Below are 14,294 nucleotides of genomic sequence, written 5' to 3' on the forward strand. Positions count from 1 at the left end.
AATGTATTTAAAATAAAAAGCTTTTGCGCAAAGAAAAATTTAGCATTTTAAAAGCTTTAAATTTTATTTTATTTCAAATAAAATTGGATTATAAACAGTCGGATTTCAGTACATTCCCTATAAGAAATATAATTTTGAGAATTTGTTTTTTAATTCGTTTATATGTCCACTTAAATCTTTAGAAGCTTTTAAGTCCCTTATAACAGCCAAGTTCTGTGGTAAAAAGCTCAGGACATAAGCTTCCGCTAAGTTAGCTTTCCAAAGCTTTGGCGCCACACAGGTTCTCAGTTTAAAATTCCCAAGTCCTCTGTAAAATTAAGTAAAAACATTTTCTATGTTGATTTTGTTTAGTTTTGCTTAATTTCTTTATTTTCCGTTATGATTTTAGTTTTCTGTTGCACTGCCAACACTGAAAACACACTTTGATAAATACTTTGACGGCATTTAAACCTAACAATAATAATCATAATAATAATCATTTACTTAGTTCTCTCTCTGTCTATCTGTGTCTCTGTGTCTCACAATAATAAAGTAGTAGAACAATTGCCCAAGATAATTTAATAACAGCACTTAAATAAACTGAATTACAATAGTCGATAAGTGGCAAAAAAAAAGGTAAGTGCAACACAATCTACACAAAGTTGAATAAATATTTCTATGTTTCGCCAATAAAAAATAGCTATGTAAAAAAAAAATGTTCTTAAATCCATAAAACGGATATTTAAGTATTTCATACACATACATATATTCTTTGATATACATACACTGTATATAACATAATGATTTCCTTTTTATATTTATGTGTTCTTTTTTGTATGTTTTCAACATAACTTTCTGGTTTTTTTTTTTTTGTGTGTGTTTACATTTTAGCTTATTATTTTGTTTTGTTTTATCTTTTTTAGTTTTTAGTTGTATTTTTTGTAATATTTTTAAGATTTGGAAATTGTTCAATTATACAGATGCTTAGGAGTTATGCTTTGCTGTTCGAATGGGGAACTTTTGATGATGCTTCACGATTATAAGATAGTGAATATTAAATGGAATTTCTTACGATCTACGGATCTCTTCTTCTTTTTCTGGCTTACAAAATTCTTTGACTCACAATTTTTTGAATAGTTGCCTTCGCGCTTAGTTCTTTTTGTAGTTCTCTATTGGTAGTTTGTAGTTCTTTTGCATAGTTTTGAAAGGCAAGAAATTTAATTTCTTGCTTACAATATGACGAGTTTATTGGCTCATTACACTTATATTTTACATATGTATAGCATACAACAAGTATATCTGTTAGTGTATGTAAATATTGCTAGAAAAAGACTTTTAAACCACGAACGAATCAAGAAACGAATACGAATTGATCTCTGTTTTGTTTTCATAATAATATGTAATCAGTTCTTTGAGTTCTCATTTGAAAATGTTTGCTGTAATTGTTGTTGTTCCCAACCAAACGAAATCCCAGCAGCTCTCTAGGTTATATATCATCGATAAGGTTGCCCTCGATTATTGGTAAGTTGGCATATAATGCCCAGAAATTGTTTTAGTTATCCTACTTATGACCTAATCTCTATCAGACACACTCGCAAAAAAAAATGTTTAGGGCCTCTCACTTTCTCGCTTTCTCACTTTCTCTCTAGGTATTTTACTTTCTGTCCACTCGTTAATAAATAGCTTATCAATCTAGAAACTCGAATGTACACTGTGGGGCTTGAGTTGGCTTCCCCATTGGGATCTCGATCTCAATCTCGATCTGGATTTGGATCTGTATCTAGATCTGGATCTGGATCTGTCTACGATCTATAGTAAGTGCGATCTCTCGCTCAGAAGGCGGCATCGCCGGCGTACCAAGGATGCACCCACGGCGCCGACGGCGGCGGAGTGGGCGGGTAAATGGTGGGCGACGGCTGGCCGTGCGTGTGATGAGCTGCCGCCGCTGCAGCCGCCGCCGCCGCCGCTGCCGCATGATGGTGTGCGGCCGCCGCAGCCGCCGCCGCATGGTGGTGGTGGTGGTGCTGATATGGTGCCGTAAACGCAGCCGCCGCCGCCGCCGCTGCACTGCCGTAGTAGGAAGCGGCGGCCAGAGCAGCTGCCGCCGCGCTCGTCGGCGACGCTGCCGAAGAGGAGTGCGTCGAGGAGGCGGGCGAAAGGCTGGCCAACCCGGCGGCGCACACGCTATGCCTCCGATGCATTATGTGGCGCTGGGGAGGCGCCACCGCCGCCGCCGCCGCCTGTTGCTGCTGCTGCTGCTGCGACTGGTGGAGATGGGACAGCGGAGCCGCCGCCTGCGTCCTTCGCTGCCTCTGCTGCTCCCAATCGGGCAGGACGTTGCCCAGCGGCGGACTCAGCATGCTGGCCGCCGCCTTGCCGTACAGATTCGACAAGTAGGCGTGCTCCACTTCGGCCATTTTCTGGGCGGCCGCCGCCGCGGATCGCTGACCCTTGGCGGCCGTCTGCTCCGCGTGCTGGCGCTTCTTCAGCAGCCGCTGCTGCTCGTGCTGCTGGGCCGCCGCATGGTGGTGCTGGTGGTGGTGGTGCTGCTGCTGCTGCTGCTGCTGGGCAGCTGGGTGGTGCGGGTGGAGTGGGTGGAGCGGGTTGTGGGAGTACAACATTTCGTATGTGTTGCTGGAGGTGTTTGTGTGTGCGGGTGGAGCGGTGGGCAGGGCTCCTCCGGTTACCGGCGGTGTGGCAGGAACAGGAACTGGTGGTGCCGGCGGTGGGGCCAATGCCCGCCGCCTGTTCAGCACCTCAGCTGCACCGCTGCTCACATTCGCTGGCGGTGTGAGGGCCCGTCGCTTAATCGAACTGCCTGCCCCCGAAGTCGCTGCTGCTGCTGCTGCTGCTGCTGAAGATGATGATGTTGCTGCTGTTGCTGCTGTTGCTGCTGATGTGGCTGCTGATCTTGTGTGAACTGCTGTTGTCGTGTTGTTGTTGCCTGACGATGTGCTTGCTGTGTTGCTTAATGGTGGCGGTGTCGATGTGGTTGTCATTATGGTGGCTGCTGCTGCTGCAGTTGTTGCTGCTACTGATGCTGTTGCTGTTGTTGTTGTTGTTGCTGTTGTTGGTGGTAAATGTTGTGCTCCCCAGCTTAATTCCTAGCTCGTGCGCGTCCTTTTGGCCGGCGGCTGCTCCGGTTGGCGCGTCATGAAGGTCAGCTGCGTCATGTACTTGATGATGTCGCGCACCTGCACCAGCGGCATGTTCTCGTTGTAGGTGCGGTCGTACTCCATCAGGATCTGCACCTGCCGCCTGCGAAGAGTCAAGGGATTCATTAGTCATTAGTCATTGGTTGGAGTTTTTGAGAAAACATGCTTCTATATTAAAACCAAGGCAACAAAGTCCTACTAAAACTTATTCTTCAATAGTTTTCCATCTCTGGCGGTTGCAATTCAAATTTCCTTTCACACAAAGCAACTTAAAGAGCAGTGAATACTAAATGATAATCACTTTTTATATACTGGCAACTTTTTCAGTAAATCTGGTAATGTTTCTTTGACATTTGCTTGTTATTTGGTTGACTGCGCTTGAAAATATTATTCCTTTGACATTTAGCTTGCAGCTCCCTCATTTTTGCTACATTATGTAGCAAGCAGCCCTATGTACATATACCTATTATTAAGCACTGCTTGATAAGCAGTTAACGTTATTGTATATTCCTTAAGTTAAGTCATCCTTTATGTCCCCCTTACTCCTTCAAGAAACACCATGTAAACCCATCTCTAAGTATGTACGTCTCTCTCTTGCACATACGAGATTGTGAAATAGGCTAAGCATTAACAGACATGATGAAATAAAGAAGAAGAGAAAACACCCTGATTGTATCACTTCAATTATTAATTCGATGGAATAAGCAAAAGCTCTTTCAAATTGGATTCAATGGAAGGAGGGGATAGCTATATAGAAAAATAGTTTAGCTCACCGATTCGCCTTGTAGAGCTCCACGCCGAGGGCCTCGATCAGCCGCTTGCAGTGGTCCAGCGGCACCGAGGGGAAGAAGTTCTTCTGGAACTCGATGAGGGTCATCAGCTGCTCGGAGTCATTGAAGGCCTTCATGTTGATGCACGGCACCAGGTGCTTGTCCACGCACACCTTCTGCACCCGGTACGGGGTCAGGTTCATGTTGTTGGTGGGTATCTCCGGGATGACGCACAGCCGCTGGGCGCTGTCCGCCGCATTGGCCGCCGCCGCCGCATGGGCGAGCACCGCGTGCCGCTGCAGATGCAGGGAGGCGCTATTGGCGGAGGCGCTCCCATTGCCGGTCGCCCCGTTGCCATTGGAGCCGGATCCGCTCGTCCCGTTGTTGCCGCCGGAGGCATTGGCGGCGGAACTGGCGGAGCTGCCCGAGCCGGAGGAACTGCGTCCGTTCTGCTGGGCGTGCTGGGCATGGTGGGCGGCCGCGGCGGCCAGGCGGTGCTGGGCCACCGCTGCCGCCGCCACCTGCTGCTGCTGCTGCGCCACAGCCGACGAGTGCTGCTGCAGGTAGGCCGCCGATGCAGCCAGTGACCTTCGGGAGGAGGACAGATCGATTACGTCAGTGGGTGTGGGTTGCTGTTGTTGTTGTTGTTGATGTTGTTGTTGTTGTGTGGATTGTGTACTGTTGTGGCTACTACTGTTATTACTACCACTACTACTACTACTTTGGCTGTGTGTCTGACGCCCATAATTGCTACTGTGGTTGCCGCCGCTATTGCTCCGTCGTCCCCCTGAACTTGAGCCACCGCCGACGACTCCGCCCGAAGAGTGGCTGGCTAGCGAAAGTATGGCCATCGGCAGGCTGCTGCTCTTGGTGGAGCAAATGACGCTCTTCTGCCGACCAACACCCCCCGCCGTCACCCCGCTCGACGACAGTGGCCCTCCCGCCGCCCCGCCTCCTGCCAATCCCGCCAATCCCGCCCCACCCGATCCCCCCCACCACCACTGCTCAACGGGGATGCCGCCGTGTTCGAGGCACTTGAGCTGGAGCACGAGCTCGACGGCGAGTGGAGAAAGTGTCCCGGCAACTGGGGAATTATCGTCACGTTGGGATTGGAGGCCAGTGTCAGGGTGGCCACGTTTCCCATGGCCATGCCCATGTTGAGACCGCCCACGCCGCCCACCGATGGCGACATGGGCGGCGATATGTACGATGGCACCAGGTGATTCTGATTGCCACTGTGGTTGTGGTTGCCGCCGCTGCCGCCGCCTGAGGAGTTCGTTTGAATGGACGTCGAGATATCCGGATTGGCCAGCACCTTTTGGATCACCGCTCGCATTTCGTCCGTCATCACGGTGAACTTCTTTTCGAAGTCCTCGAGAGCCTGACTTGAGTTGAGTGGTATGGTAACGCCACTTCCAGCTCCAGTTCCCCCTCCACCTCCACACCATTTCCACCTCCAGCTGCACCTCCTTCACCACCACCTCCTCTTCTTGTTTTGGTCAGGCTAATCTCAGCCCCCGAACCGTCCGGAATCAAAGGCGGGACAATCGGTTTGGTGAAGGTTGCGGCTCCGGACTTTTGGCTCTTGCCAACCTTGTTGGGATTGTTGTAGTCCAGCATGGTGATCAGATCGGTGTCGAGCGGCAGGGAGGGCAGGGCCGGAAAGTTTTGCTTTCCGAGGACATGGCTCGATCCCGAATTGCTGGCTGCACCACCGCCGCCACCAGAGGAGCCAACGGGACTGGCCGCCGCTCCCTTGAGCTGCTGGCTGAAGAGCAGGCGCTGGGTGGGCGTCAGCTGGTTCCACAGCGCCAGGTTCGTGTAGTCCGCCCGGGTGGAGGGCAGGTTGTAGTTGAAGGCATTGCCGCCGGCGCCAGCGCCACCGGCCACGCCCCCCGCCCCAGCGCCGCCGCCCAGGAGAGCCTGCACATAGCCAGCAGCAGCAGCGGCGGCGACGGCGGCCGCCGAACTGGAGTTGTTGTTGTTGCCACTGTTGCTGTTGCCACCGTTCGTGTTGCCGTTGCTCCGCATGTTGCTGCTGCTGCTGCTGCTCAAACTTTTGGCTAAGGCATTGTGGTGATGATGGTGGTGGCTACTACTGTTCTGGCTGTTTGGTGAGGAGTGTTGCTGTGGTGCATGGTTGTTGTTGTTGTTGTTGTTGTTAAATGTGCTGTTCTGGTGTCGTTGTTGTTGTTGTTGCGGTTGTTGTGTCTGTTGCTGTTGCTGTTGTTGCACCAGTGACTGCTCGACATTTGACCTAGAAACATTATATACAATACATAAGTCGAGGTGACCGCCCCTTTTTTTTATAGTTTTGTTTTTATTTACAATTGTCTTTTGTTTATTTATTAGTTCTGTTTTTAAAAACTCGTTTTTGTTTTTGTTTTTTTAATTGTATTTTTCAATCGATTTTGTTGTAATTGTCATTCCTCATCAACTAACTAAGACTTAAAAACACTGGGTGATTTCTTGGTTGATTTGCGTTTATCGTTTTTTTTTTTGGTATGCATTTGAATATTTAAAATCTCGTTGGCGGGCGCGAGCTTCTCTCTTCTTCTTTGCGAACAGCTTGTTCACTCTTCTTCTGCATCCTCACTTGCACTGCTTTGCCGACTTAAACATATCGGAGACATCGATATGCCGATTGCCTTGGCCTTTCCGCTCGACTGCTGCAAAGGTGGCGATAGTCAGTTATCGTTGGTTTTGAACATGCCCGATTTTAATTTGCTTTGGTTTAAATGAATTAATCAATGAATTTTTTTGTGGCTTACTCTCTGCTCTTTTTTTTTTTTTTGTTTGCAAAAAAAATATTTGGACATAAATCAATGTCTTTCAAATGGTTTTCAAAAGGCCATTCCTATATCTAATTTTGCATTATTTTCTTTAGGTTTGCTAATTGTAATCTGGTTAAATTATTTTCAAATTCCTAATGTAAATGTTTCTATTTGTGTTTTCGTGTATATGTATGAGATCAGATAAGATGAAAGAAAAAATGGGTTACGTAAAAAGCTTTCGAAATAAAAGCTCTTCTCTCTCTTTTAATTTTAATTTTTCTTATTATTGCTAGGCCTAAGTTCTCATAGTTTTGAGCTAAGTTTTTAAATGCGAAATCGATTGTCATACATTTTTAGTCAACATTACTTCAACTTTTGTACACGCATTATATATAATGTATCTAGGATCTTTCACTGTTTTTGTACTTCGTATCTGTATCTTTTTGTTTTAGTGGTGTGTGTGTGCGTGTGTTTGTAAGGGAGGAGGGGGTGGGTGGGGCCAAACGGGGTTAAAAAAAACCTGCCACCACCAATAAAAGCTTGTTCTCGTTGTTTTTGTTGTAGCTGCTGCTTCGCTTTTTCCTTTTCTTTTTACTTGTGTAGGTATTTATTTATTTTTTTTTTTTAACTTTTTCGTTCGTCACACGTCGTGAGTCATACCATTGTATGTGTGTGTTGTGTTTTTATGTATGTGTGAGAGAGTTTGGAGTGTATGTGTGTGTGTGATAACATTAGGGGTAGTCAGTACACACAGCCGTTAAATAAATGTATATATGTATTTTCGTTGCATTTTTTATATATTAAATATATATTTAATTATACTTTAAGGGTAAATAATTTCGGGTTTTTCCCTTTTATTATGCGAATTTATGTTTTTCAAAATATGTTGTAGTTCCTCTTTAACATTAATGTATTATTATACAAAGAAGAAAAAAAGTTTTAAAGCAAAACAAGGAAAATGTATAATATTAATATACGAAATAAGAAATCATCGTCATTCCATTAAAAAAAAAAGAAACAAGTACGTGTAAGTTTTTATATATGTTTATAAAGATTTTAATTCTACATTCACTCTGTTTAACTTAATCAAGTTGGGGAGGTCATGCAATCACTAGGGACACTTTCAAGTATATATATACATACGTACATATATATAAATATAGAGATATATGTACGTATATAAATATGTATGCTCTGTATTTTGGAGATCTCTACAACATGATGTATGTACAAATGGGTGTTTGGTGTGTATGTGGGCGTGTGCGTGTGTGTTTTGGGTTTAGTTCTACTGGTCTTAAATATGGAGTAGTAGGTGGTAGTGATGTTAATCGGGTGGAACCGAGTTTTCCCAATGCGAACGATATTCATTTTATCCACCTTAGTCGCGCCTTCGATACCGATAGCTTAATTATTTCGCTCTATTTTATAGTGAGCCTTTCTTGAGCCACCCTAATGCATGCCGTAAGAAGTTAGGAATCTGGAGACCCGAAAATAAAAAGAGAGAGAACAAAAGCTCGTCAAGTATTTGCAAAAATTTATCGTTTTGAATCGGTTAGTAAGGTTTAAATTTTGTTTGTTTTTATGTATTTTTGAAAAAGGTTATGGGGGGAACTGGGATTTTTGTGGAATGGTTTTTTGTGTTTTCGCTATTTTGAAAAACATAAAATCGAATTCGGTAAGGACGCCGGCGCCTTCTGCTAAATCGATTGCAAATCTAAAACAAACGCACTCAATTAAAGCAGGCAAGTCATTGCACGGAATTAAATATTATAAAAATACCGAATAAATTTATTTTTGGCTTTATGATTAAAAATATAATAAAAATCGTTGTTTAATTTGTAATTGTATATTTTTTGTTCACGTTGAAAAGAGTAATTTACTGAATGCTTTGCATGACTTTAAGAAGGCAATAAGCAAAGAGCAGAGAGAAGTTATGCGAGTAACAAAGATTTTATTTTATTTATATAATAAGACGGTATAAAACACAGATCAAAATTCAAATAAAATGCGTGCACAAACGCCGATTTCAGTATGGTTTATCAAAACATTTCTAACATTGAGAATTCGAAAAAAAATCGGTGCAGGTTTTTAAAGAGCATAAAAGGAAACAAAATTTTTAAATATATACCAACAGTCCTGTGACACACAAAAATCATGAAGCACCCTAATGGCTAAACAATTTGGACTTAAGCAGCGATTTCTCAATGTCTAGCATGCAACTACCTCCCACTACACCCAACATTAAACACATTAACTGACTACTAAGCATTGTTCAAAATATAGATTAAACCGCTAATTAAGCTCGCTACGTCCTTCAACTTATCGATTTTCGGGGGCATCGAAATGATTTTCAATGCATTTTAGCCTAGACATTGAGAACTCAACCCTTAGAGCGACTTAGTAAATGTGTGTATTATATATTTATAATATAAACAACAGCGAAAAAATAGAGTAAATAGAGGTTTTTTTTTTTTGTTTGTTTGATATTGGCAAAAACGAATTACAACAAAATTTGAAAAACACAATGTCTGCGCATTTGTATCCGAGATTTCAAATAAAATCAACGTACTAAATGTAATTAATGTAAATAGTCATAAGGAAAGGCAAAATCAAATGTAGAATCAATAAATTCATATTTTCTTGGTTACGTTTTTTTTTTTTTTTTTTTTTTAATTTATAAGGACAAAGAAAGTGGGAGGGAAAGAATTGAACAATCGATAGGAGGGGGCTATAGACTGCATTTAAACTTACATGTGGTTGGCATTCTGGCCCGCCGCCGAACGGACGAGGGGAGGTGGAGCGTTCCCGCCACCACCACTGTGGCTATTCACCGATGACATGGAGATCGCAGGGTTGTTGTAGGAATACGGCTGTCGACTGCTTCCGCTCATCATCAGGTTGTTCATGTGCTCTCGATAACTGCCCACACGATTGGCATTCGCGTGCGTTTGCTGAGCCTGCGGAAACACAATAAAATGGAAAAAAAAATTTAACAAAACCCGGAGCACTAAAATCCTACATCTTAGAAACGTTTTCAATAATGAAATTAACGTAATATGACTACACTAATAGTCAAAAAGGAAATAATGATCGGTTTAGTATGAATTATTTTTACGAAGTTAACACTTTCACGTTCACAAAACAAGTCCAGAATTAAAAACAATCTTAAGTAATGGTCAGTCTTTTTCTTTAATATATAAATCTAACCAGCTAGTTAATTGTTACTTGCAATCGACTTTTTTAGATCTTCGCAATCAGTTCACTTTTTTGTGCATAATTAACAATTATTGATTCAGATTGCAATTACCAATACCCATACCAACTTAAGAAACGCGGAAGGTGCGAATTAATACTACAAACATTCAATTCAATTGATAGCCTCTATCAACCATTAAGACTTTTTGTACTGTTTATACGATTAGAAACGATCAGAATTACGTTCTCAAGTTTGGGATTTGATAAGATTGGCATTACTCACGTGAGCCGCAAGTATTTTTGTGTTTACATTTTTGTTTTTGGAGGTCAAATTTAATTTATGGAGGTCGGAACAAAGGAACCCGATTAATACCATTTGAAAAGAATAAATCCTTTAATAGGTTCCTCATACTGTAATCTGCACAAAACAAAACAAAATTTAATTTGAAAAAAATAGCACAAACTTGGTGGGGTTCACTATACAAAAGTCCCACTGTAATGACAACAACAACAACAGCAGCAACATCAACAGGTTGTGGCAAACACACACAGCCACAACTAAAGTCGGAAAGAGATGGAGCTTCAGGGGAGGAAAGAGATGGGGATGGGCAAAGAGGGAGAGGGAGATGGAGCCACTCTCCTATGCACACTATACTAATGACCTAGTTTTTGATGCCGTCGAACGCTGCTGCTGCGCTGTTGCCAAACTGTGAAAAAATCTGCTAGAAAAAAATACGCTAACACAAGCAACGATTTATATACATACATACATATGCATGTGTGTATGGCCCAGCATGTAAGTTTGTGTACAAGCGAGGCCAAAAAAAAACATGGTCATGCACTCTCTAGAGAAAACCCTCTGTACAGTAACAAATATACCCCCATTCCGTTTCTGAACGCTTCGAATTCTTAAGTTTCTTAAGTGGCAAAATCCAATCTTAGCTCTCCTTCATCGATGGTAGCAAACCAAAAAAACTAGCTTTTAAAAAGAGTTCTAAGTTGTGACCTTATTTGATAAATGAACCCAGTATTAGCAAAATCGATCAAATATGTAGTGTATTACAATATTACTACATAAACAATATTATATTTACAGGATCCTCCCATCATTTTACGGTAAAAGGTGTGGTAATATAGGGTGTGATTGCAAAATAATTCCATTATTAAAAGAAAGGAGAGGCGGAAAACTATCGGTAATAGACCTAATATATACTACTTTGCACAACATTATCCAATTAGGTAAATACAACTTTTTTTAGGAATTAAAATAAATACTATTCTCTCGCTTAATTACTTTAACCCTAAACAACAACACAAAAATGCAATCCAACAAATAAGTGTTATAAAACCTGTGTGTTATTTAAGTGAAGTGTTTAAATAAATTTAATTTATTTATAACTATTTGTAGTTTATGCATAATCATAAAGGAACAAAAAAAAACTATACAAAATGTTCAACAGAAAGGCCTCAAGGGGGTGGCTCTTCTTAATTATCTTCGTTATCTTTTGCTTTGTTAAGGGATGAAAGGCTCACGATTTCTAGAGCACTCACCATCATCTGGGCGTGGAGCTGGAGGTTGCTCTGCCCGGACATCCAACCGCTGCTGGCCAGGGCTTGAACGGTGGCCTGTGAGAGCATCCGGTTGCCCTGCGACTGCTGCAGCATTGCCGCTGCCGCCGCTTGGGTATTGAAGGCCGCCACCGCAGCTGCTCCAAAGGTGTTGGGCGCATTTCCCACCCCGTTGGCGGCACCTGCGGCAGCTGCTGCGGCTGCGCGTTGCTTCATAATGTGCTGTTGCTGCGCGGTCGCCGCAGCTGTCGCCGAAGCGTGTTGTTGTTGCTGCTGTGACTTCGAGGACACCTGTTGGCCGCCCGCCGAATTCGAGGACGAACTTGAGTTCTGGCCCAAGCCGTTGCCACCGCTCGAGGACGAAGAGCCCGATGTTCCGGATGATCCCGTATTCGTTACCTTCGGTGGCGGCGCCGATGGCTGGCGGGTCCAGTTGACGGAGTTGTTGACATTCGCCCGGTTGCCAATCAGCAAATTCGAGTCCACCACCTTGCTGGGCCAATAGTCCTCGAATTCAGTGCCGTTGGGGAAGTAACTCTTGATGTCAGTCAGCGATATCACAGCGACGTTCTCGCTGGAGAAGAGCTCGTTGCGAATGCCCTGCACCTTGCAGCAGAACTTTAAATAGGCCAAATCCCAGCCATTGAGCAGCTCCGCCTTGGTCTTCAGGTTCTCAGTTTCGCCCTCGAAGTAGAAGAGCGGCACAACCTGCTGGTTATTGCGCACAGTGTAGGGCACCACGGACTCCTTGTTGATGCGAATGAATCCGCATTTCTCCGATGGGGTCTTGCTACCCGACACCAATTTCCTGTAGCAGATGTCAAGGAACTGATAGAATTTGGAGGCATCGCTCAGTCGCACCACCAGATCCTTCTGGTTGAAGATGTCCCGACCGAATTCCCCATCGCAGTGCTTGTGATTAATCTCAATAAAGAGACGCGCCTCGGCGTCGGTGATGTAATAGCTTCGAACGCAGGTGCAACTGGAGTAGATGTCCGGGTGCAGGCAGTTGAGGTATTTGCCCAGCAGCTTCAGCTCGATCATCCGCACGGAGCAGTACTTCTCCGACTGCCTGAAGATGTAGGGTATCGACACCTTGCCGAACTGCGCCCAGCCAAAGTGGCCGTTGATGGACTCCTCGTCACAGGGTCCCGCCGAGGACTTCTTATCCGATCCCGAATCGCTGATGGCTCCGTTCGATCGACCGTTCGAGGCCAAAGCGGGCACCACCTGCATGGTGCCATTGGGTAGTTTTTGGTGTCGGGATAGGTAGCTCATGATGCTGGTCTGGCCATTGCCATTTGTGATTGGAGGCTGCATGTTGCCACCGGCTGAGGCGGCTCCATTGCCGCCCCCATTCGAGTGTTGCATGGCCGCCTGACGGGACGCCTGTTGGGCGGCCTGTTGCTTCTGTTGCTCCTTCATTTTGGCCGCCAACTCGCGGATCTCGGCGTCATCGGGTCGCTCCTGTTTGACCGGTGGACCCAAGGGACCGCCCAAACTGTTGCCGTGCAGCGGTAAACTCTGCCCATTGGCATCGATGACGCTGATGATCTGCACATCCTCGCTGGCCATCGCTTCTCTTTCGCTTTCCCTCTTAAATGCTCACTCGCTCGCTTTTGTATCCTGTACTATGTTTATATATCCTTTCCTTTTTGTCCAGGCTTGGGCTTTTCTTAGTTTGATTGCGTTTATCGTTTCAGGAGCTGAATTACACGAACGGAAAATTTTTATTTTATTATGTTGGCAAAATTTTGAAATTGGTCAATGACCTCTTCTCACGAAAAGAGTCGCCATCTGAGTATTTGATACTTTTCAAAGAATCAATTAAATAATTTTAAGGGACGCAAGCACAAAAAAAAAAAACATGGAAAACTCAGTTGACAACTCTGTCCGCGCAAGCCGGTCTTAGGCATTAAAAGTATACGTATTCGTTTTTCAGTGGTGGGTTCTGGACGGACCCGGGCTTTATGTTTTCCACGATTCCAGTAATCACGTAAATCACTTATCAAAATAGAGGAAACTTAGGTTTGTTGAAATTTTTTTTTAAGTAGTTGACAACCATAGATAATGAAAACAAGAAAAAGTATTGAGCCGGCTTGTTTTCTCTTTGGCTACCGAACGCGCAAACGGTCACACTGGCCGGTTTCAACACACACACGTGCACGTTTTTACTGCTGTTTTCCTTGTGTGCGTGTGCCAATCCGCGCACTTTAATTTGCAGTTGTTTTTCAGGTGTATTACTTTAAGAGTACACATATTCCACGCAAATTATAGTTGTTTTAGGTATATATTATATATATTACACTTACACAAACAAACCCTAACTGCATTTTTGCAGGGTGGCAAAAAAACAAAAATATTTTATGCATTTGTTGTTATTTTCTTAGGTGCTTTCGCTATCTCTCGTTGTGTATTATTTATATTCCTTTTGTTGTTGTCAAGACGAACAGAAAAAAAAAACAAGTTGTTTGGCTCTCTTTTATTTATGGTATTCGCACTTTTCGTTATTCGCTTTAGCGCTTTTTCCGCTTTCGACGCCGACGTACGTCCGCCCGTCTTCGCAATACACAAACGAGTGAGTGTGATCGTTGTTACGAAAATTATTTCGACGAAGTCAACTGAAAGATGTGTGCGGCACACACACACACTGTATACACGAGGTCGCCGGCAGCGACGTCGGCAGAGGCAGCGGATGCAGAGCGCAAAAGAAAAACGGAAAACACGAAATACGACGAACAGAAAACACAACAAAAAATACACATGGGCAGCGCAGTCGACGTCGCTGCACCGCTGCCACCAACATTTGCCGAATTGTTGTTGCTTTTGTTATTGTTGTGTTGGTTGTTCCC

The 14,294-nt window shown here is 44.0% G+C and overlaps 2 protein-coding genes across 2 annotated transcripts; both read right to left on the reverse strand.

Moving 5' to 3' along the window:
• Positions 1 to 337: 337 nt before the first annotated feature.
• On the reverse strand, positions 338 to 2,978 carry LOC108092907 (ecdysone-induced protein 74EF-like). The gene has a single exon (XM_017192766.2). It carries the CDS (start codon positions 2,976 to 2,978, stop codon positions 1,812 to 1,814), a length of 1,167 nt encoding a protein of 388 aa, XP_017048255.1. The 3' UTR covers positions 338 to 1,811.
• A 105-nt stretch (positions 2,979 to 3,083) lies between these two features.
• Positions 3,084 to 14,042, reverse strand: LOC108092905 (uncharacterized transmembrane protein DDB_G0289901-like). Its single transcript, XM_017192760.2, is given in 7 exon segments — positions 3,084 to 3,237; positions 3,908 to 4,896; positions 4,899 to 5,347; positions 5,350 to 6,161; positions 9,430 to 9,635; positions 11,425 to 13,148; positions 13,755 to 14,042. Coding segments are annotated over 6 exon segments (4,203 nt in total). The 5' UTR covers positions 13,018 to 13,148; positions 13,755 to 14,042.
• Positions 14,043 to 14,294: the final 252 nt, after the last annotated feature.

Source organism: Drosophila ficusphila, unplaced genomic scaffold (assembly GCF_018152265.1).
Source record: "Drosophila ficusphila isolate 14025-0441.05 unplaced genomic scaffold, ASM1815226v1 contig_198, whole genome shotgun sequence".
NCBI classification, from domain to species: domain Eukaryota; kingdom Metazoa; phylum Arthropoda; class Insecta; order Diptera; family Drosophilidae; genus Drosophila; species Drosophila ficusphila.